Below are 24587 nucleotides of genomic sequence, written 5' to 3'. Positions count from 1 at the left end.
GCATTGAGTATTGACCCCCCTATACAGAAATTTATTGTGGTTAACAACTATTTGATCAATAAATATGAGAGATGCCCTCACAAAATATATATATATATATATATATATATATATATATATATATAAACACACTTCCAATTGTAAAATAAATAAGTAACCGGGATGTAATGTATAGCATAAGGAATATAGTCAAAATATTGTAACAACTTGGTATGGTGATACCTGGTACCTAGAATTATCATGTATATAAATGTTGAATCACTGTGTTGTACACCTGAAACTAATGTAATGCAATACTGTTGTCAACTACCCTTCAATAAAAAAAAAAAAAATCCCCTCCTACTAAGTGCAGGAAATAAAATGGGGTGATGTGACTGGGCTTGAATTAGGGCTACTTTAGATGAGGTGGGAGAGAGACTCTTTGAGGAGATGACTTTGATGCTGAGCAAAGAGTGATGAGCAAGAGCCTCTATGTGAAGACTGGGGAAAGATAGTGGGTGCAAAGGCCCTGAAGCAGGGAGGTCCTGGAGGAAGGAACAGAGGGGAGGTCAGTGTCAGGGAGCAGAGCAGGTGGGGAGGAGAATATAGGCAGAGACTCATCTCTCTGGGCTTACATTTGGATTTTATTGTTAAGTGTACTGGGAAACCAATGAGAGATTTAAGTAGAGATGAGAAATGATTTGATTTAGGGTTTCTTTTAAATTAAGCCTTTTATTTTGAATCGTAAATCCATATGATGTTGTTAGAAATAGCACAGAGAGGTCCCATGTACACTTGTTTTTTTTTTCCAACCCATATACTCTTTACTCTGTTCCTCCCAATGGTGACATCTTGCAAAACCATAGCACAATGTCACAAGCAGGGAATTGAGATACTGACATTGATGCCATGAAGATACAGAATATCCAATTTTCTAATTGGATTGTTTATTTTTTTACCTCTGAGTTTTAAGATTTCTTTATATATTCTCAATACAAGAGAATATTCTTTACCACAGGGACCCCACATGTTGCCTTTTAAAAGCTACACCCACTTTCCTCTTGCCCCCAGCCCTCCTTAAGCCCTGGTAACCACTGGTCTGCTCTCTATTTTAAAAATTTTGTCATTTCAGTAATGGAATCACACAGTATGCAACCTTCTGGGGATGGATCTTTTCAATCATCACAATCCTCTGAAGAATCATCTGGGCTGTGGGATGTCACCATAGTTTATTCCTTTTTATGGCTGAGTAGTATTCCATGGTGTGGATATACCGCAGTTAGCTTAACCATTCATCTATTGAAAGACATCTGGGTTGTTTCCAGTTGAGGACTACTATGAGAAAAATTGCTCTAAATGTTGTGTACATTCAGTTATTTTGTGTGAATATAAGCTTACTTTTCTCTGGGCAAATGCCCAGGGGTGCAATTGTTGGATCACATGGTAGTTGCATGTTTAGTTTTTAAAGAAACTGCCAAACTTTTTCAGAGTGGCTGGACCATTTTACATGCCCATGTCTGAGTGATCCAGTTTCTCTGTATCCTTGTCAGCATTTGGTGTTGTCACTTTATTTTATGTTAGCCATTCTGTGTAGTCTGTTTCATTGTGGTTTCAATTTGCATCTCCCTAATGGCTCATAATATTGAACGTCTTTTCATGTGCTCATTTGCTGGCCATATCTCCTCTTTGGTGAAATGTCTCTTCATGTCTTTTGCTCATTTTCTAATTGGATTGTTTGTTTGTTTACCTCTGAGTTTTAAGATTTCTTTATATATTCTCAATATGAGTCTATTGTCAGATATGTGGCTTGCAAATATTCCCTTCCACTCTGTGGCTTGTCTTTTCATCCTCTTAGCAGCCTTGCAGAGCAAATGTTTTCTTTTTTAACGAAGTAAATTTCAATGACATCCAGTTTATCAGTTTTTCCTTTTGTGGATCATGCTTTTGGGGTCAAGTCTAAGAACTTGGATCCTGAAAATTTTCTCCTACGTTTTTTTGAAAATTCCATGATTCATTTTGAGTTTATTTTTGCACAAAGGGTGATGTATAGGACAAGGCTTGTTTTTTTTTTCTCTGTGCATGTCCTGTTGCTTTTGCATATATGTCAAAAAACATTTGGGAGTATTTCTGTTGGTGCATTTCTAAATTCTCTATTCTGTTTCAATGATACATGGGCCCACAGTTCTGCCAATATCACACCATCTTGATCGCAGTAACTATATAATAAGTCTTCAAATCAGGTAGACTGATTTTTTCTTACTTTATTCTTTTTTGAAATTGTACCTGCTATAGTTCCTTTATCCTTTTTCATGAACTTTAGAATAATCTTCCCTGTATCTACCAAAATTCTGGATGAAATTTTTGCAGGAATTGCATTAAACCTATATGTCCACTTGGCAAGAATTGGTATCTTTAGTATGTTGCATCTTCCAATCCAGGAATATGGTATGTCTCTCCATTTACTTGGAATTTTTATTCTTTCATCCTCTTCTGGTGATTTCTTTGATTTCTTATAGTTTTCAATGTATGGGTCCTTTTCATATTTTTTGAGTGACTGTAAATAGTATTTTTTTGGTAAAATTGGTAACATTGAATCTTTAATTTCCATGTCCACATGTTCATTGCTAGTATAGAGAAGTATCATTAATTTCTTTTTTTGGTATGTCTTGTATCTTCTGACCTGGCAGAACTCACGTATTAGTTCTGGGCATTTTTCTGGGGATTGCTTAGGTGTTTTCAAAGAGGATTAAGGCAGTCTTGCCTCCTCATTTCTGATCTGTGAGTCTGTTGTTTCCTTTCCTTGCCTTCTCACTGGCTAGAACTTCCACCACTCACTGAATAAGAGCAGAGAGGGTGGAAAGAAAGCGTTGTTTCCAATAGTAGGGGGAAAGCATTTCACCGTTAAGTATAATGTTAACTGTAAGGGTTTTGTAGATGGTCTTTATCAAGTTGAGGAAGCTCTATTACTATTTTTCTGAGGGTTTTTATCATGGATGCTGCTTTTTGTCAAGTATATGTATGTATTTTTGCATTGGTTGGTGTGATCATGTGATTTTTCTTCTTAATATGGTAAGTACATTGATTTTGAAATATTGAACCAACATTGCATCCCTATGGTATATATATTTTGAAGATACCTTGCTGAATTCTATTTGCTAATATTATGTTAAGGATTTTTGTGTCTATATTAATGATGGATATTGGTCTGTAGCTTTCTGTTTTGTACTGTGTTTGACGTATATCAAGGTCTCATAAAATGCATTAGGATGTGCTCCCTTCTTTTCTGTTTTTTGGAAGAGACTATGTAAAATTGGTATTTATTCTTCTTAAATGTTTGGTAGAATTCTCCAGTGAAACCATCTGTGTCTGGAGATTTCTCTTGGGGGAGTTCTTTTTTTTTTATTACGGTGTCATTGATATACATTCTTATGAAGATTTCACAAGAAAAACAATGTAGTTATTACATTCACCTTTATTATCGACTCCCTCCCCCATACCCCATTGCAGTCACTGTCTTGGGGGGAGTTCTTAAGCTACAAATTCAGTTTCCTTAACAGTTAAGGGCTATTCAAATGGTCTTTTTCAAAATGAGTGAGTTGGGGTAATTTGTGTTTTTGATGAATTGGTCCTTTTCCTCTAAGTTGTTAAATTTACATGCATAGTGATACTCCCTATGACATTCCTAGGGCTGATAATTTCTGGTATTGTGTTGTCTCTTCTTTTCCCTTTGCCAGTTTTGATCTTTTTCATTGATCTTTCCAAAGAACCAGCTTTTGGTTTCATTGATTTTTCTCTATTGTTTTTCTGTTTTCAGTTATATCGATTCTGCTCTGACCTCTACTCTATCCTCCTCCTGCTTGATTTGGATTTATTTTTCTTTCCTTTTTGGAGGTCCCTGAGATGGGCTGATTTAGGTTTTGTAAAGATTGCTGCTGCCGTGGGGAGAATGCACACAGGCATGGAAGTGATGGTAGCACACATCAGGACAGTAGTGCAGAAGTGGAGAGAAGTGGGTAGATTCAGGAGGTGTTCTGGAAGCTGAGGTGACAGGAGAATCTGACCACTTAAGGGCAGGGAGCAACAGGGATAACCCTGAATTTTTGCTTTGAGTGACTGGGTGGCTGGACATGCCATTCATTGCCCTGGGGACACTGGCAGCAGCTCAGACTGAGGAGGTGGAAACCAGCAGCTTGCTTTGGCCAAATGAAGTTTGGGATGCCTGTGGGGCATCTGGTGTTCAAGGGAGGGGTGCAAGTAGGAGTCTGAGTAAAAATCTCTGGAGTACCAGGAAGACTCCAGGACTGGGACCACGTATTCACGGATTTTAAGATGCCATTGGTAGGAAAAGTATATTCTCTTTTGATTCCTAAGAATGCTGCTAATTAAACTATAGCACCCCATCAACTGTAATATGAATCCCAATGTCAGAGATGTTCAGATGTATCGATACATGCATGTTGGAATTGAGGAAATGTGGTATGATTGAGAATCATGAGTGTGTAGGTTGCATTTAAACACTGGGCTGGAGGGCTGGAGGTTACCTTGGGGATAAATAGATGGAGATGGGGGTGCTGATGGTGGAAGTGTGAGTGCCCAACCTTGGAGGTGGACTAAGGAGGAGGGGCCAGTAAAGACATGAGAAGGAGCATCCTGGGTAGGAGGGACATCAGGAGTACCCAGTGTTCTGGGAGGTGAGTTTGGGGAGGGAGGGCGTGAGTCTCCCAAAGGCTTCTGGGAATCTTGGTAGGATGAGGGCTGGGGAGTGGCCACTGGATTTGGCAACATGGGGGCCACTGGGGACCCTACCCTGGCAAGTGCGGCGATGGGGAGAGGCAGGGTTGGAGGCCATGAAGGCATGGGTGGGGGAGAAAAAGGAGAGATGAGAAGTTTTGCTGCGAAGGGAGCATGAAATGTGGCTCAGAAGCCATGGACAGCATGGGATCAGGGAGGTGTTCTGTTTGTTTTTAGGAAGGATATACAGTAGCACGTTTTTAAACTGCAAACTGCCAGGAATCATCCTGGGGAGAGGGCAGGAGGGCAGGGGGAGGGACAGGTCTTGCCAGGGAGTAACAGGAGAGAAGGCCAAGGGCGTGGGCACCCATGTGACACTGGGACTGTCTGATTTGGGGCTGACTCTTTCTACCAACCCACGATTGCCTCAAAGGAAGGACCCTGATACCCTCATCCCATTATTCCAAGGACTCACTACAAGCTCTGGTACATGAAGGCACTGTGCTCAACATTGTTCGCCAAAAGGACGCATCCACCATCTTGTTAAATGAAAATTAATTGTACTACAGCTGTGTCCCATGTGGACTTTGCATCCTGCGGTATTTTTATATCGGATTTCCGTAGTGTGTGTGTATGTGTGTGGTGTGTTGGGGTACATGTGTTTCTCTAATGTTCAGAGTCACGAGGCCCAGAGGACCAGGGGCCCAGGCAGCTGGCAGCCGGTGTAGAGAGAGTGCAAGGGGGTCCCGCTGGGCCTGGCCAGCCTCAGGGACTGCTTGCCTCAGGTTTCTCTGAGCATGCGTTTGGTCTGTTCAGTTGTTTATTGGGAACTGACCAGGCACCTAAGTGCCAGGAGCTGGTGTGCAAACAGAACATGGCCCCCTACCAAAGAGGTTGTGCTGGGGGAACTGGGGTGACATGTCAATCAAAAACTCACAGCAATGGTGTTCCGATATGAGACCTAGTCCTGGGGTTTCCCTGAGGGAACAGCATTTGAGAGAGATTTGGGGGAGGAAGGATTTCACTGGGGGAAGGATGTGGGGGGAAGAGGGCCTAACCCTCCCTGCTGACTTCTTCAGCCAGCAACTTGGTGAGGGGGCTGGATGTGGAGACATTCCCGTGAGGAGCCCTCACAGCCAGCCCAGGACCCCAAGGAGGGCAGAGAGGATGGGCTGTGCTTCCCCTCTCTGTGCCTCTGTTTCCCTGACTGGGAACTGAGGATAACCCCCCTGTCTTGCTCTGGGATGGAAAGCACGCCTCCAGCTGTGTCTTGTTCACTGCAGCGGAAGTCAGGCCTTACTGGCGCTGCCCTCCTGCCCTCCTGAGTACCTCGGACTGCTGCTGGAGGGGGTGGGCTGGGCTGCAGGGCCTGACAGATTTGGAAGGACGAGCCCCAGGGACTCGGGGGTTAAGTTTTCCTTTGCCTGGCTTCCCTGCCTCTGGTGTCTCCCTGGCCCCTCAGAGCTCTTTGATGGCATTAGAGCCAACCTTTTCCAGATGTGCCGAGCAGAGGGCTTTGCTGGAGCTCTCGGGGCTTCCTCTGCCTCCTTCACTCCCCTCCACCAGACGGCCCCCTGCCAGCCAGCTGCCCACCTCTGCTTGGGTTGTCTGCTGCCTGCATGGCTGCATGAAGTCTATGACTTGGTACTTTCTTAAAACGTGGCCTTTCTTTCCTGCCCCTCCTCCTCAGCCAACCTGTGTGGGTGCGAAGCTCACCAGGGCTGCCCCCTACAGTAGTGGGGTTTTGTCTGGGCTGTGTCCACCTCCTCCACCAAGGGGACTGTGGTCCTGGGCTGGAGCAGGAAGGGAGGCCTGGATGGCAGACACAAGCTGCTGGACCTGTTGTCCCTTCTGTCTGGCACTTAGCAATGAGTAGCTTGGAATCCGGTGGGCGGGAAGAGGCTGGAGACCACACCTCCTGCCTCGGTACTACTATGCGATAGCTTCTTCCCTGCCCACTGGCCCGTGGCTATTAATCAAGAGATTAATAATCTACTGCCTCCCGTTCTGAAACTTCCCTATTTCCTGTTGAGTCTCCAGCCTGTCTCAGTACCGCCTAGTCTGATTCTCTTTGCGGTGGTCCCTAGTGGGGAATTGGGGCCAGGGCAGGAGCCAGGGCCTGCAAGCATAAGTGCCAGTGACGGGGGGCACCATTCCCCCAGATGAGGTCTCTGGGCTGGCTGAGGCACTCCGAGCCAGGGATGCCCAGACAATGACCCTGTCCTGGCAGCCACCAAGGGACCTCATGATGCTTTGGGACATCACCTTAGGAGGCCAAGGAGCCATGGCCCCCATTTACACACATCTGATGATGGGCATCACCCCTCTCCTGGGATCTCCTGCTTCAAATGCCCTCTCATGTGACCTCCTATGTCCAGGGCCACCTCTGGGGAAACTCAGGACTCATCCACACCTTTTCTGGGACAGTCACTGAGCAGCTGTAGGACCTTGCTGGGCCCTTTGGAGGACCTCATGACCTCAACCCTCTGTGGGGGGCAGTTTCTGTGCATTGCTGTGCAATGACAACACTCCAGCCCCAGCAGTCAAACCTCTGCCACTTCATAACCTGGAGTCTGACCCCATGCTCTTCCTTGGCCTCAACTTCTCCTTCTGTAAAATGAGGCCATTCGTCCCTGCCCTGCCCCCCTTTCTGATCCAGCAGCCACCTGGCTCCTTTCCCCACTTCCCAGCTCTCCCAGCCCATCTGGCTGCCACACTGGCCACAGGTGGGGTCTTTCTTAAGAGCAGATGTGATCAGAATGCTCCTCTTTGCCAGAGTCCTGGGTGGGCCCCATGGAGGGGAGGGGTGGTCTCCCAGTGGATATACAAGGCTGTCTGTTGAAGGGACACATCAAATCTTTATCTACAAAATAAGAGCAAAATGAAGCTATCCTGATTAATATATGCAAAGACAGTAAATAATACATATATATCTGCACACAGAAATTCATATGCGTACTTTGCAGGCCCAGGAATATCTGGCTGAGCAGAAGCATGTTCTAGAAGGCCTGGAAGGCACTGGTCACGGCAGGCTCTACGGACCCAGCCCAGGCCTCTTGCCTGCTTTCAAGGCTTTCTATGGGTGTCCCCAGACCAAGACCCTAAGCTTCTCCAGTGAGCCACCGTGTCCTTAGTTAGCACGGCAGTGCCAGGCTGGGACTCCACTGGCAGACTGTTCATTGATTGTTTTGTTCATTCTACCAACCTTTACTAAGTGCGAATGAGGTTCCCCAGACTGAGCTGAGCCAGTGGTTTATTGGAGAATCAGACACCAGACAAAAGATTGCACAGGTGGATGTATAATTAAAAGGGTGCTGAGTGTTTGGAAGAGAAGTCAGGATTCTATAGCAGTGTAAATTGAGGGGACCCAGCCTGGTTGGGTATGCAGGTCAAGGAGGGCCTCTCAGAGGAGGTGGCACCTTGGGCGAGCCCTGGTGGCTGTGTTGGAGTTAGTGGACAACTTGGGACAGAGGGAGCAGCTGATGATAAGCCCTGATCCTGGGAGGAGCTTTGTGGGTTCATAAGCTCAAAGGCCAATGAAGCTGAATTCTGAGTTGGCGTAGACGGGGGTGAACAGGGAAGCAGCCCATATGGACAGTGGCCGGATCGTAGAAGTCTATGTGGCCGTGCTGAGGATTTGGGTTATGTCCTAAGACTGAAGAGAGGCGAGGAAGGGTTTGTGGAGAAATCTGTGCTTTGTAAACATCAATGGAGCTTCTGTGTGGGGCCTGCAATACAGGGAGCTGGTGGGTGGAAGCTGGGGCACTGTTTGTGGCCATCGCCACCGTCCCAGAGGGAGTGATGGAGGCTGGACCAGGGTGTGCTGGGGAGAGAACAGTGGGCAGGAAGAAACTACCTGGTGGAGGTGGAACTCCCTGGACTCGGTGATGCGAGGGATGGGACAGAGGGAAGGCCAAGGTTTCTGTGGATGTTTGAGTGAAAAGCACCCCCCAGGAGACTATGTGTCTTTGGATTTGCCAAGTGACAGTGAAGGAAGCCCCAGGATTTGTCTGTCAGAGGGAGCAGATATGGAGAGGTCAGAAGCCTCTAGAAGTGGGCTGTCTTGGAGAAAAACAAACAAACCAGGGCTGGTGAGTTGGGAGACACTAGCTAGGGGCCTCCAAATCACATTTGGAGAATTTCAGGGTAGGAAGGGACCTTTGAGGTTGTTACATCTCAGCCCAGACTTTACGGAGGACTCAGAGGGGTGGGGAGTTGCTCAATGGCTCACAGATGGGCAGAGACACGTTGGAATCAACTAGAAACAAAGCAGCTGGAAAGCCCCATGTTTGTCTTGCTCAGCTGCATGTTGGCTCCCCTAGCAAGTTGGCCGGGGCTGTCCTTGCAGGGGGTCACCCAGCACACACTCCCCAGTGTCTCACTCCCTGTGTCCCAATCTCGGCTGGGCCACTGGAGCCAGAGAGGCCTCATCTGACCTCGTGGATGCATCCAAGGTAGGAGGTGGGTGGTAGCCGATGAAAGGACAGGGCCCTGGCGGAGGGGTGTGCGGTTGAGGGTGGGGAAGAGGTCATGACTGGCTTCTCTGACTCCTGATGGTAGAGGCCGAGTCGGGGCTCTGCTGCCCACCAGCCATGCAGCTCAGTGTCCTCATCTGTGAAATGGGACAGTAATACCCACATTATGAGTGGGCTCTGTACCCAGGTGTTAAGCAGATGCAACTCCTTTACGTTCCCCTTCTTGTTCTGAGCTGATTTGCCATCTGTAAAAATGGGCACATGTAGCATTTGCCCTGGACCAGTGTGGGGCCTCCCAGCTTCGGCCCTTTCCCAGAGTCCATGGCCTTGGATTCCTGTTGGCCAGAGGGCTCCTGGAGAACCACTGTGCCAGAGGGGTTGGATCCCCGTTCCCTCAGTGGATCCAGTGTTGCCCACCTACTGCATGCCAGGCATAAGAGAGTCCCTGCCCTCCTGGAGCCCATGGTGTGGCAGAGGCACAGGCATCAATTAATGGGCACAGGTGGGAATATAGCTTGTGACCTGGAGGAAGTGCTGTGAAGGCAGGGTACTGGGAGCCAGCTGGGAATCTTGGTCTGCTCAGAGACCTCTTGTGGGCTTCCTGGAGGAGAGGGCCTTTGAGGTGAGAGTGGAGGTGATTGGGCCTTACCTGGGTAATGGAAAGAGAGAGCTGAGAGAGAGAGTGCTGCTCTTAACACGGCCTGTGGGCCACGGGGTGGGTTTGCTCTCCAACCCATGTGGACACTGTGGCATCGCAGAATCAGGAGGAAGTCGGATGGCGGGGCATCTCTGCCTTGGGGAGAATTCAGGCTTCAGAGGCCAATCTTGTTTCTCTCCCTCCAGTATCTGGGAGTAACTAAAGTCTTGATGGGGAGACGGTCCCAGGTCCATGTGGTTCCCACACAGGCCCTCATCCTTGGCCCTCCATGTCGCTGCCAAGGAGCAAGGCTGATACCACTGTGTGGACGGGGCCGAGGGGTCCCAGAATCTTCTATCTGCTAACCATTTGCAGGCATGACCCAGGAAAGCTGTTGGTGTAGTTCCAGTCCAAACCCAAGGCCTGAGAATGGTGGGGCCAATCATGGAAGTCCCAGTCCAAGTCCAGAGGCCCAAGAATCAGGAGCTCTGATGTCTGAGGGCAAGAGAAGATGGATGTCGCTGCTCCAGAAGAGAGCAAATTCGCCCTTCCCCCATCTTCTTATGTTATTTAGGCCCTCAGTGGACTGGATGCGGCCCAGCTGAGTTGGTGAGGGTGGTCTTTACTCAGGTCACCAATTCAAATGCTAATCTCTTCTGGAAACACCCTCACAAACATACCCAGAAATAATGTTTTACCAGCTACCTGGAAAGCTACCTTAGCCCAGGGAAGTTGACACATGAAATTGACCATCCCATTAGCTAACATAGCATTTGCATCTCCCGCCTGGAAATTGTGTAAAGCACTTAATGTAATCTGTACTAGTCTTCTAGGGCTACTTTAACAAAATGCCCTAGACTGGATAACAGACATTTATTTCTCATAGTTTTTGAGTCTGGGAAGTCCAAGATCCACGTACTGGCAGATTCAGGTCCTGGTGAAGGCCCTCTCTGCGGCTTACAGAGGGCTGCCTCTGTGTGCTCACAAGGAGGAGGGAGAAAGAGCCCGGGTCTTTCTCCATCTCATAAGGACATTAACCTCATACCAGAGGCCCCACCCTCATGACCTCATCTAAACCTGATACTCCACAAAGGCCCCACCTCATGTTAAGGTCTCAGCATATGAATTTTGGGGGGACACAGACATTCAGTCCATTAACAGCATTGTCTAAAATTTTAGTTTAGCATTTATATTTTATTCCCTTGTGATTCAAAAGGCACAAAACTCAAAATCCAAAAAGTATAAAAGCATATACAGTGAAAATTAAGCGCCACCCCCTCCCCCACAAACATGAGGCAATCCCTGTTGTTCCTTTTTTTTTTTTAATGAGATAAAGAATTCCACCTTATGTCCCTTTTGAAGATAGATGCAAAAATTCAAAACAAAAATACTGGAAAATAGAGTCTAGTGAGATATAAAAAGGATAATACATTCTGACCAAGTGGGATATATCCCAGGAATGCTAGGTTAGTTTGATATTTGAACATCAATTAATGTGACTCATCAAATAGCAGAATAAAGGAGAAAAACTGTATGATCATCTTAATAGATGTAGAAAAAGCATATGATATAATTCAGCACCTGTTCATGATAAACTAACCAGACAAACACTCAGCAAACTAGGTATAGAATAGAAATTCTTCAATGTGATATAGAGCTTTTACAATAAAACCTACAACTAACGTCATACCTAATTGATGAAATGGTACACATTTCCCTCATTAGGGGAACAAAAAGGATGTCTGTTTATCATCACTTCTGTTCAACACAAGGAGAAGAAACAGAAGACATGCAGATCAAACATCCATGTATAGTAAAATAAAAACAAAATAAAAAGCATTAAATACTGTTATGGACTAAATGTTTGTATCTGCCCCCCTCCCTCAATTCGTATATTTAAATCCTACCCCCTGTGTGACTGTATTTGGAGATTGAGCCTCTAAGGAAGTAATTTTAAGGTTAAATTAGGTCATAAGGGTGGGGCCTGGGTCCAATAGGATTAGTGCCTGTATAAAAAGAGACACCAGAGAGTTCTTTCTCCATTTGTCTTTACACACACACACACACACACACACACACACACTGAGGAAATCCCATGTCAGGACACAGTGAGAAAGTGTCTGAGAAGAGAATCCTCACCAGAAATTGAATTGGCTGGAACCTTGATGTCAAACTTCCCAACCTCCAGAACTGGGAGAAATACATATCTGTTTAAGCCAACCAGTCTGTGGTATTTTGTTATGGCAGCCTGAGATGACTAATACAACTACTTAGGAGTAAATTTAGTAAAAGATGTTGTGCACTGCTGAGAAAAATTATAGAAGTCCTAAATAAATGGAATGTTATGCCATACTCATAGATAGGAAGACTTAATGTTACTAAGATATCAGTTCTTTACAAATTGATCTACAGATTCCATGTAATCTTTATAAAAAATCATAGCAGGATTTTTTTTCTCCAGAAATTGATGAGCCAATTAAAAAAATCTATGGGAATGAGAAGGATCTACATATTGAAGATAGTCTTGGAGGAAAATAAAATTGGAGGGCTTACATTACCAGAATTTGAGACCTACGGTAAAGCTACATTAATTAAGACAGTGTGGCTTTGGTGCAAGGAACAGATCGATGGAACAGAACAGAAATTCTATTCCTACATAAATACTCTATGAAAATGAAAGCACATGTTCACAAAAGCTTGTAGGAGAATGTTCATAGCATCTTTATTCATCAGAGTTTAAGACTGAAATTGACCCAAATGTCTATCAACAGGAGAATGGACAAATCATGGTATAATATATATATATATATATATGCAATGGAATACTATTTAGCAGTAAAAAGGAGCAGAATACACTAAACAACATGGATGAACCTCACATACATAATGGAAAGAAGACACACACACACTCATGCATGCTGTGAGATTCCATTTAGATGAAATTCTAGACATTCAAAACTAATCTGGTGAGAGGTCAGAAGAGCTGTTACATCTGGGGACTGGGTAATTGACTTGGATGGGGCACAGGGATGAGTGATAGAAAAGTTGCTATATGCACAGGTAGAAGTTCACTGAGCAAAACCCTAGATTTATCTATTTTGCCACATGTAAGTTATATTTTAATAAAAAAAGAAAAAATTCCATTGTGTTTCGAGGAGTGAACTCAGCATTTCCCTCCATAGCACCTCCTACCATGTGTATATTCATGTGTCTGATTCCACAATCAGGGCAAGTTCTGGTAGAGTGGAGCCCTTGCCTGCCTTCTTCATGCATGTATTCCCAGTGCCTGGCATGCAGCAGGGTCTTGATGTGTATCTGCTGAGAGCATGAATGTGCGTTGGGTTCAAAGGGAGCTGAGGAGGGAGCCCATCAACTCTGGCCAGGGGTGGGGGTGCTTCCCAGGGGAGGAGGGGCCATTTGCATCACACTCTGAAGGCTCTTGGGGATTTTTCTCAGGCAGAGTAAAGGAGGAAGGGCAGGTAGGCAGGGGGGCCTGCATATGCAAAGGACCAGGGGCAGGAAGAGCAGCTTGTACTGGCAGGAGCCTCAGGCTGCTGGTGGTAGAAGGACAGGAGGGTGGAAAGGTAGGCAGAGCTTGTTCACTGAGCTGAAGAACTTGGTCTTTATGTGAGCCATAGAAAGTTTTGAGGGAGAGTAGTGACAAAAATGAAATTGCATTTTAGAAAGGTCACTGGGTTTGCAGACTGGACCCTGGCAGGAGGGCTGGGAGTTCATGGACGTAGGAGGGTGAAGCTTCTTCAGTTCTTGTCCAGCCTGGGGACAGGCCACCAACACAGAACATTGGATGGTGACGTGAGACTGGAGGGGCCTGCCATGCTGGTGAGCAGCGCCACCTGCTGGTGTGTCCTGCTCCTAGACTTGGCAGGCCATCTGGTTCCTTCTGGTCCCAGAGACAGGCCCTCCCTCTGCCCTGAGAATGGGGGGCAGAGAGAGACCTCTGGGAGACCAGCTGGTTCGGAGGCCTGAGATAATAACCATGTACAGACACAGGGAGTGGAATGTTCCCCTGTACTGAACAAACACGATTAGTAATTACTAGGTTCTGCCAGTTCTACCTGGGTTTGGACCCTAGTTCCACCACCTTGTAGCAGTGTGACCTTGAGAAAATTACTTTACCTCTCTGTGCCTCAGTTTCCTCATCTGTGAACTAGGAATAGTATCAGCATCCACTTGTTGGGGTTGTCATGAGTTAGCAAATGTAGGGCACTCAGAACAGCGCCTGGTTGGTGCTGAGTACTCAAAGCTCTTATTATATCTTGTTATTTCTATCATCACCATCATTCAAAGCATGGACTGAAGAATGCCTGGTGCCTTTGGAGGGCTCATGGGCTGGAGGCCGAGGGGCAGCTTGTGGCCCACGGGGTCTGAAGGTGGCTGTGGGAGCTGGAGGACCGTCTCCTGGCCATAGCAGGGACCACCCACTACTGTGAGCCTGGAGGAACGAGGTCAGACGTGTGTTTTGGAAACCCACCACCTGTGCACCCTTTTCTACTCTTGGAGCTTTTCACATGCACCCTCCCAGAGAGCCAGCTCCACATCCCACATCCGGTCTCCATGGTGTCCTCACTATGCAGACCAGAAAGCGGGAATGGGAAGTTAAGTAACGTGCAAGTCTATGTGGTGAATTAGGGGCAGAGCCCGAAGCCTGGGGCTCGGGTCCCCACAGCCCAGGGCTCCATCTACCCCATGGTGCCGGGGTTATGGGTGACCATTCATGACATCTGCTGCTTGGCGGGACACGAGCCCAAGTGGCTTGACCCTTTCCCTGCCCTGTACACTGGCTCTGAGTGGTTTCCATAGCTTTTCTGGTGTCCCTCAGCTGGAGCAACAATCCTTATTCCAGGAATTAATTTAAAAACTGGCATTTTTTATCTAAATTAAAGCTCCTCCCATCTCCCAGCTGGGCCTGCTTCAGGCTGAGGGATCTGCAGCAGGAGGGGGTGTGTGTGTAAGAGTGCTTGTGGGCACCGAGTGTGTGAATATGAGGGAGTGTGTGAGTGTGTGACAGCATTTGAGCATGTGTGTGCACAGGACTGTGCATGTGTGTGTGTGAGAAAGTGGGGAGTGTGTATTTATTGTGCAGACAGCCCATTTGTACCTCCTGGACCCAGGTTCATCACCCCACCTATGTTCCTCCAGGTCACTTGCTATAGGGATCGATAATGTGACTCTGCATGTCTGCCACCCCCACCTCCCAGTGGCCTTTGCCACCTGCCTCCTGGGGGTCCAGGAGTCCAAAGTCCCAGCACCTCTCCTGGCAGACTGTTGGCTTCTCACTCCAGGGTTCCTGCCCCTGGCTGTACACAGCCCACCTCCTCAGATCTCTGGTGGGGGTAGAGAGGGGGAGCCTGTTTGCTGGCATATTTACAAAACACGAGAGGATTCCTTTGAAAAAGAGAAATGAGTGTAACAGGATTTTTTTTTTCAGATTTAGTGCAGTATTTGTGAAATTCAAGACATGGCTCGTGTGTTTTCTTGTCAACAGCGCATCTCAGAATGTCATGCCTGCTGCTACCAATTAATTCATAGTTCTTCCATTCACCAATTAAGGTGCTTGGTGTCAGCAGATTCAGATTTTGTGAAGTTATGTCTTTTGCTTTCAAGTGGAAATCGTGCAAATTTGGTCAAGCAATGAAGTTATAATGATGCATGTAAGTTAATAATAAAGCCAAATTTATCCCCCTTGTCAAATGTGGTCATATAATGTGTGTGTGTTTATTGGTGTATAATTGACATATAGCATTATATTAGTTTCAGGTGTATAATGCAGTGATTCAGTATTTGCACATGTTGCAAAATGATCACAAGTCTAGTTAGCATCTGTCACCACACACAGTAACAAAACCTTTTTTCTTGTGATGAGAACTTTAAAGATCTACTCTTTCAGCAACTTCCAAACATGCAATACAGTATTGTTAACTGTAGCCACCATGCCATACCTGACATTTATTTTATAAATGAAGTTCGTTCCTTTTGACTTCCTTCATTTTTTGCTGCCTCCCAACCCCCACCTCTGTCAACTACCAATCTGTTCTCTGTATCAATGAGCTTGACTTGCTCTCTGCTGTGTGTTTAGGATTCTACATATAAGTGAGATCCTATGGCATTTGTCTTTCTCTGTCTGACTTAGTTTACTTCGTATAATGCCTTCAAGGTCCATTCATGGTGTTCCAAATGGCAAGGTTTCATTCCTTTTTTATGACTGAATAGGATTCCGTTGTGTATATACCCTACATTTTCTTCATCCATTCATCCATCGATGAACACTTAGGTTAGGTTGTTTCCATATCTTGGCAGTTGTAAACAGTGCTGCAGTAAACATGGGGGTGCAGATATGTTTATGAGTTAGTGTTTTTGTTTTCTTTGGATAAATTCCCAGAAGTGGAATTGCTGGACCATATGGCAGTTCCATTTTTAATTTTTTGGTGAACCTCTGTGCTGTTTTCCATAGAGGCTAAGACAATGTACATTCCCACCAACAGTGCAGAAGAGTTCCCTTTTCTCTGCATCCTTGCTAGCACTTGATGAAGGCCATCCCTAACAGGTGTCAAGTGGTAGCTCATTGTGGCTTGGTTGTATACTTTATACTCACTATTTTTGGAGTTTCACAAAATGGTGCCAAACCTCTTTGTAAGAAAAATTTCAAAACCTTAGATGTGTGCAATTCTACCATGGAATCCACAGCAGCTTGCAGGAGCTCCTTGTTGCTGCAGGGGTCCCATGATGGGTTGCAAGTTTTCATTGATGTATCTCGTCTACTAGGTAGTGATTTCCTTGAGGGTGGGGACGCAGTCTTATCAATCTGTGACCACAGTATGGCATGTGCTTGGTGCTCAATAAGTACTCACAGGATGAATCAACCAAATGAAATAATAATTAGAAGATAGGTTTGAGTTCAGGTATTGTGAGTAGTTGAAGTTGTATAAGTCCTAATCACATTTTTCTTTCCCTTATTCATTCTCTTGGTCAATATCTTAGCTCGGGTTGCTGTAACAAAATATCGTAGACTGGGTGGCTTCAACATGGAAATGTACTTTCTCAGATGGCCACCTTCCCACTGTGTCCTCACAGGGCCTTTCCTCAGGACGTGCATGTGCTCATGGAATCTCCCTCTTCCTCCCTTCCTCTTATAAGGCCACCAGTCCTATTGGATTGGGGCTCCACCCTTACGACCTCATTTAACCTTCACTAGCTCCTGAAGACCCTATGGCCAAATACAGTCACATTTTAGGGGTTCCCTACAATTTGATCCCAGAATTCAATCAACATGAATTCTGGGGACACACTTCAATCCATAGCAATCATTTCCCCACCATAGTGGGCTTCACGTGGAGACGTGGGAAGGCAGAGCTGGAAAGGACTTGATAATGCATCTGATGCAGAGAGAGAAGGGGCCACGCAGCCGGTGGGCACAGAGCTGGGATGGCAGGCCCTACTGCCCAAGCAGCTCCCAGAAGGCCTGGGCTGGGCGCTCTGCAGGAGCGGGACCTGGGGCAGCTGACAGGTGCTTACACTGTCCTGACGCTGCCCTTGTGTTAGTTACAGGACTCTGATCAGACCCACATACAGAGTGTCCTACCGCACGGTGACGGCGCTGGAGTGGAGATGCTGCCCTGGCTTTACTGGGAGCAACTGTGAGGAGGGTGAGTCCACTGGGATGTGGGGGCGGTGGGCGGGGCCTTGGCTGGACTGGGCTGCAGTCTCTGGGTGCCTCTCTCTCCCCTGCCCTCCTCCTGTGAGCAGGTGTCCCTTCCTCCACATTCCCTCTTTCCCCTTTTCCCCAAGCACCTGTGAACCGAATGCCCAGGACTGGCCAAACTGGGGTGAGGCTGCCACCCTGTGGGCAGGCACTGAGGTGGGGTCCCTGCATGCATTGGTTAGGTGGGAGATGGAGGAGAACCCTGAGCCTGGCCTGGGGAGGGGGTTCAGCTTACAGTCTATTTCTTCTGCTCTGGCTCCAACTCACCCAGGCACTGGGGCCAGCAGAGCTGGGTATCTGGGCTCTGAGCACATGCAGACGAAGGCCCACGGGCTTGGAGCCAGGTGTGCTGTAGAATGAGGCAGACAGACCTGGTGGGTGGCAGCAGACAGGCCTCGCCACCTGTGAGGGCTTGGACCTGCATTTCCTGTCTGTAAGGGAGGCAGGGGTTTCAGGGAGTGATTCATTTACCCTTAATAACTGACTGAGCCCTTTCCAATGATCAATCAAATGAGCAATGTTGGCCTCTGTCCAGTGAGACACAGGGTGGGGCCCCTTTGGGTTGACCATCGAGGCCTCATCTCTGGAAGGCTTCCTTCAGCACTGGGCCCTCCACTCAGCTCCCAGAGCCTCTGAGCTCCCCTGTACCCCATCATTAGCTCAGCCAACCATAATCCTGTGTTTCCACGACTGCCCCCACCACCCTGTGGGACTCTTTCCTCTAGGTATAACTGAGCCCCACCTCAATAGGGCCTCTTCTTCTCCTGTAAACCACTGTGGTGCTTAAGTTCCACCCCTTAGCAATCATTGTCCTGAATTCTATCACGATAGATCAGTGTTAACTATTCTTAAACTTCATATAAATGGAACCCTATAGTATATACTGTCTTGTGTATGATTTCTCTTATTTAACCTAATGTTTTTGAGATTTATTCATGTTGTTACATGTGTATCAGTAGTGTTGTTGTCACTTGATATCATTCCATTGTATAAATAACCACAATTTTATTCATCCATTCTCCTGTGGGTAGATATTTGGGTTGTGTCTAGTTTTTAGCTTTATGAATAAAGCTTCTGTGAACATTGGTGTGTATGTCTTTCTGTAGACATGCTGTTATTTCTCTTGAGTAAATCCCTAGGAGTGGAATAACTAGGTTGACCGTGAATTTATAAGAAAAAGCCAAATGTTTCCCAGAGTGGTTTTACCCTGTCACACTACCACCAGCAAAGTATGTTCAAGTTGCTTCACATCCTTGCCAATATTTGGTGTTACTGGTCTTTTTAATTTTAGCCATTCTAATGGGTGTGAAATGCTTTCTTGTGACCTTAGTTTGTCCTGCCTTGATTAATAATGTTGAACATCTTTTTTGTATGCCTACCTGATGTGCTTATCAGCTATTCCTATAACTTCTTTTTTTTAAAATTAATTAATTAATTTTGTTGTCATTAATCTACAATTATATGAAGAATATTATGTTTACTAGGGTCCCCCCTTCACCAAATCCCCCCCCAAACCCCATTACAGTCACTGTCCATCAGCGTAGTAAGATGCTGTAGAATCACTACTTGTCTTCTCTGTGTTGCACAGCCCTCCCCATGCCCCCCTCCACATTATACATTCTAATCGTAATGTCCCCTTTCTTTTTCCCCACCTTATCCCTCCCTTCCCTCCCTTTCTCCTCAGTCCCTTTCCCTTTGGTAACTGTTAGTCCATTCTAGGGTTCTGTGATTCTGCTGCTGTTTTGTTCCTTCAGTCTTTCTTTGTTCCTATAGTCTTTGGGTTTGAGGTGAGTTTCTTGTAAGCAGCATATAGATGGGTCTTGCTTTTTTATCCATTCTATTACTCTGTGTCTTTTGATTGGTGCATTCAGTCCATTTACATTTAGGGTGACTATTGAAAGATATGTACTTATTGCCATTGCAAGCTTTAGATTCGTGGTTACCAAAGGCTCAAGGTTAGCTTCTTTAGTATCTTACTGCCTAACTTAGCTCGCTTATTGAGCTGTTATATACACTGTCTGGGGATTCTTTTCTTCTCTCCCTTCTTATTCCTCCTCATCCATTCTTTATATGTTGGTTGTTTTATTCTGTGCTCTTTCATGTTTCATTTAACTGCTTTTAGTGGGTAGTTGATTTTATTTTTTGCCTTTAGTTAGTATTTGGTTGGTCTGCTTTCTTTGCTGTGATTTTATTTTCTCTGGTGACATCTGTTTAGTCTTAGGAGTGCTCCCGTCTAGAATAGTCCCTCTAGAATACCCTGTAGAGGTGGTTTGTGGGAGGCAAATTCCCTCAACTTTTGCTTGTCTGGGAATTGTTTAATCCCTCCTTCATATTTAAATGATAATCGTGCTGGATACAGTATCCTTGGTTCAAGGCCCTTCTGTTTCATTGCATTAAATATATCATGCCATTCTCTTCTGGCCTGTAAGGTTTCTGTTGAGAAGTCTGATGATAGCCTGATGGGTTTTCCTTCTCTAGGTGACCTTTTTCTCTCTAGCTGCCTTTAAAACTCTGTCCTTGTCCTTGATCTTTGCCATTTTAATTATTATGTGTCTTGGTGTTGTCCTCTTTGGATCCTTTCTGTTGGGGGTTCTGTGTATTTCCGTGGTCTGTTCGATTATTTCCTCCCCCAGTTTGGGGAAGTTTTCAGCAATTATTTCTTCTAAGATACTTTCCATCTCTTTTTCTCTCTCTTCTTCCTCTGGTACCCCTATAATGCGGATATTGTTCCTTTTGGATTGGTCACACAGTTCTCTTAATATTGTTTCATTCCTGGAGATCCTTTTATCTCTCTCTGCGTCAGCTTCTATGCGTTCCTGTTCTCTGGTTTCTGTTCCATCAATGGCCTCTTGCATCTTATCCATTCTGTTTATAAATCCTTCCAGAGATTGTTTCATTTCTGTAATGTCCTTCCGGACATCATCCCTTAGCTCTTGCATATTTCTCTGCAGCTCCATCAGCATGGTTATGAGCTTTATTTTTAATTCTTTTTCAGGAAGACTGGTTAGGTCTATCTCCTTCTCAGGGTTTGCCTCTGTGATCTTGGTCTGTATCAATTTCTTCTGCCTTTTCATGGCGATAGATATATTTGTGGGGAGCTGGCGCATGTGTTGGGCAAGAGAAAGTCCCTTCTTGCCATTTTGTGGCCTTCCTCTCCTGGGAGAACAGCGACCTCTAGCAGCTTGTGCTGGGCAGCTACGTGCAGACGGGGCTTCTGATCTTGCCCGGCCGCTATGGAGTTTATTTAGCTCTGCAGTTGCTGTGGGCGTGGTCTGCCTCAGGCTGCTTCTCCAATATGGCGGAGCCGCGTCGCGGGGGAACAGGTGGGAGGCTGTTTATCGCAGTGAGGGGCCTCTGAGCTGCGCTGTGGGGGTTTGGGTGCCCAGAGTTCCCCGGGATTCGCAGCTGCTGGGCTAAGTGTCCCAGGGCGCTTCTGTCCAGCTATGGGGTCCCTGTCCCTTTAAGACTTTCAAAAAGCACTAGCTTTTCTTTGTCCTGGGTGCGCTGGCTGTGGGGACCCGCTCACAGGTCTTACTATCCTGTTTCCCTAGTTTCCAGCACCCCACACACATGCTGTGTGTCTGCGCTCTGGTGCGGTTGGCTAGGGCTGGGTGTTCAGCAGTCCTGGACTCGCTCTCCCTCCCTGCTCTGACTCCTCTCCTCCCGCTGGGAGCTGGGGGGAGGGGCGCTTGAGTCCCACGGGGCTGCGGCTTGTATCTTACCCCCTTAGCAAGGCACTGGGTTCTTGTGGGTGTGGATGTGGGCTGGCTGTTGTCCTGTATCTCCTGGTCTCTCTTTTAGGATTAGTTGTATTTGTTGTATTTTCAAAAATATATATGGTTTTGGGAGGAGATTTCTGCTGCTCAACTCACGCCGTCATCTTGGTTCTCTCTCTGGGATACTTATCTTAATTCCTATCACTTCTTTTGTAAAGTGTCTGTTCAAGACTTTTGCCCACTTTTAATTGGGTTGTTTAATTTTACAAGAAACAGCCAAACTGTTTTCTAAAGAGGTAACATCTTATGTTCAAATTGCTCCACATTCTTGTCAGCATTTGGTGCTAGTCTTTAATTTGAGCTGTTCTAGTGGGAATGAAGTGGAATGTAATTGTAAGTTATTCTTGTTTAACACTACTTTGACCACTCTAAATTCTTTTGCATTTCCATGAAAATTTTACAATTGACTGATCAATGTCTACAAAAAAAGTCTGTTTGGGATTGGGATTAGGATTAGGATTGTAGTGAATTTGTAGAACAATTTGGGGGAGAATGGATATCTTAATAATGAGTCTTCCAATTCATGAACATGGTATAGCTCGCCATTTACTCACGTCTTTAATTTTTCTTAGCACTGTTTTGCAGTTTTCAGAGTAGAGGCTTATTTGTCTTTTATTAAATTTATTTCTAAGTATTTTGTGTTTTTGGCATTTTCTTAAAAAATGGAATTGCTTTTTAAATTTCATTTTATTATTATTTTGCTGCTAGCATATACAAATACATTTGATTTTTAAATATTGGCTTTGAATCTGAAAATCATAATAAATAAAGACATTTTACCTCTTCCTTTCAAATACTTATGCCTTTTATTTCTTTTTCTCGCCTATTGGACTGGCTAGAACTATTGGTAAAATGTCTAATAGAAATGGTGAGATATACTTGCCTTGTTTCTGATCATAGTGGGGAGGTCTCCATATTTCACTATTAAGTGTGTTGTTGGCAGTATATGTATACCATTCATCAGATGAGGACAGTCATTTTTATTCTTAGTTTGAGGTTTTCATCAAGAACAGGTGCTGAATCTTGACAAAGGCTTTTTCTAAATCTGTGTTGAGGTAATCATTTTCTTATCTTTTATTTTGTTAATATTGCAGATTACACTGACTTGGAGTACTAAACCAAACTTTTGTTCTTGGGAATAACCTTATTATTACTGGGAGAAACCTTATTTGGATGTATTATTCTTTTTTATATTTCCATATTTGATATTTACCTGTAATTTTTTTCCTTATAATGTCTGACAGTTTTTGATTATGTAGGTTATACTATTCTCCTACAAAGAGTTGAGAAATTTTCCCTCCTCCTTTATTTTATGAATGTATATATATTTTTCTTTTTGGTAAAGCTAGTATTACTTGTTCTTTAAATGTTTAATAGAATTCACAGTGAAACCACCTGGACCTGTAGTTTTCTTTGTGAGGAAGTTTTTGATAATAAATTCATTTTCCTTAACAGATATAGTGCTATATATGTTTCCTATTTCTCAATTAAATAATTAAGATAATAATTTTATAATACATTTAAAAAATCAACTTTGTAGAGGTGTAATTTACATACAACTTTTTACATACAAATAATTCATGCACACCAGAAATGTACAGTTCAATAAGTTTTGACCCCATGAATAATTTTCTACATTACTCTCTTTTCTCTGGTATTCTGTCCACCAAATTGGCTTAGCCTCTCTGAACTCCGATTTCTCTCTCTTCAGTTCAGAGAGAGTGCCACATCCTACTCAGTCCTCCCTCCAGGTGCTCAGTCCAGAAGTTGCCTCCAGGAATTAGCTTGTTTGTTTTTCTTCTCTCAGGAATTACTGTTCTGAATTGCCTCTTGCCCAATGTCTGTAAACAGTTGTTTAATAAATTTTGTCCAGTTTTCTGCTGTTTCTGGTGGAAGCATAAGTTCAATATGAGTTAGTCTATCATGACTGGAAGCAGAAATTGCACATTTTCCCTTATTGCATTTTGTTTATTTTTATTATTATTTTATTTTGGTATCATTAATCTACAGTTACATGAGGAACATTATGTTTACTAGACTCCCCACATTACCAAGTTCCCCCCACATACCCCATTGCAGTCACTGTCCATCAGTGTAGTAAGATGCCGTCAAATCACTACCTGTCCTCTCCGTGCTGTACAGCCTTCCCCGTGCCCCCCCCAAATTATGCATGCTAATTGTAATGCCCCTTTTCTCCACCCCTCCCCCTTATCTCTCCATTCACACCCATCCTCCCCGGTCCCTTTCCCTTTGGTAACTGTTAGTCCATTCTTGGGTTCTGTGAATCTGCTGCTGTTTTGTTCCTTCAGTTTTTCCTTTGTTCTTATACTCCACAGGTAAGTGAAATCATTTGGTATTTCTCTTTCTCTGCTTGGCTTATTTCACTGAGCATAATACCCTCTAGCTCCATCCATGTTGTTGCAAATGGTAGGATTTGTTTTCTTCTTATGGCTGAATAATATTCCATTGTGTATATGTACCACATCTTCTTTATCCATTCATCTACTGATGGACACTTAGGTTGCTTCCATTTCTCGGCTATTGTAAATAGTGCTGTGATAAACATAGGGGTGCATCTGTCTTTTTCAAACTGGGCTGCTGCATTCTTAGGGTAAATTCCTAGGAGTGGAATTCCTGGGTCAAATGGTATTTCTATTCTGAGTTTTTTGAGGAGTCTCCATACTGCTTTCCACAATGGTTGAACTAATTTACATTCCCACCAGCAGTGTAGGAGGATTCCCCTTTCTCCACAACCTCACCAACATTTGTTGTTTGTCTTTTGGATGGTGGGGATCCTTACTGGTGTGAGGTGATATCTCATTGTGGTTTTAATTTGCATTTCTCTGATGACTAGCGATGTGGAGCATCTTTCCATGTGTCTGTTGGCCATCTGAATTCCTTCTTTGAAGAACTGTCTATTCAGCTCCTCTGCCCATTTTTTAATTGGATTATTTGCTTTTTGTTTCTTGAGGTGGGTGAGCTCTTATATATTTTGGATGTCAACCCTTTATCGGATCTGTCATTTATGAATATATTCTCCCATACTGTAGGATGCCTTTTTGTTCTATTGGTGGTGTCCTTTGCTGTACAGAAGCTTTTCAGCTTGATATAGTCGCACTTGTTCATATTTGCTTTTGTTTCCCTTGCCCAGGGAGATATGTTCATGAAGAAGTCGCTCATGTTTATGTCCAAGAGATTTTTGCCTATGTTTTTTTCTAAGAGTTTTATGGTTTCATGAGTTACATTCAGGTCTTTGATCCATTTTGAAT

At 44.9% G+C, this 24587-nt stretch overlaps 1 protein-coding gene across 4 annotated transcripts in view; it reads left to right on the top strand.

Annotated features, from left to right (window-relative positions):
* Positions 1-24587, top strand: part of COL26A1 (collagen type XXVI alpha 1 chain) — a 168696-nt gene that overhangs the window by 46390 nt on the left and 97719 nt on the right. For 3 of the 4 annotated variants that reach the window (XM_057487287.1, XM_036904521.2, XM_036904519.2), the window contains exon 3: positions 17383-17486. In XM_057487287.1, the coding sequence (XP_057343270.1) occupies positions 17383-17486 (104 nt within the window). The remainder of the gene's footprint in view (positions 1-17382; positions 17487-24587) is intronic. The other variant, XM_036904520.2, reaches the window with a different exon arrangement.

The sequence above is a fragment of the Manis pentadactyla genome, chromosome 10 (genome assembly GCF_030020395.1).
Source record: "Manis pentadactyla isolate mManPen7 chromosome 10, mManPen7.hap1, whole genome shotgun sequence".
Taxonomy (NCBI): Eukaryota; Metazoa; Chordata; class Mammalia; order Pholidota; family Manidae; genus Manis; species Manis pentadactyla.
Note: the sequence above shows the minus strand (reverse complement) of the source record. Positions and strands in the feature narration are given on the sequence as shown.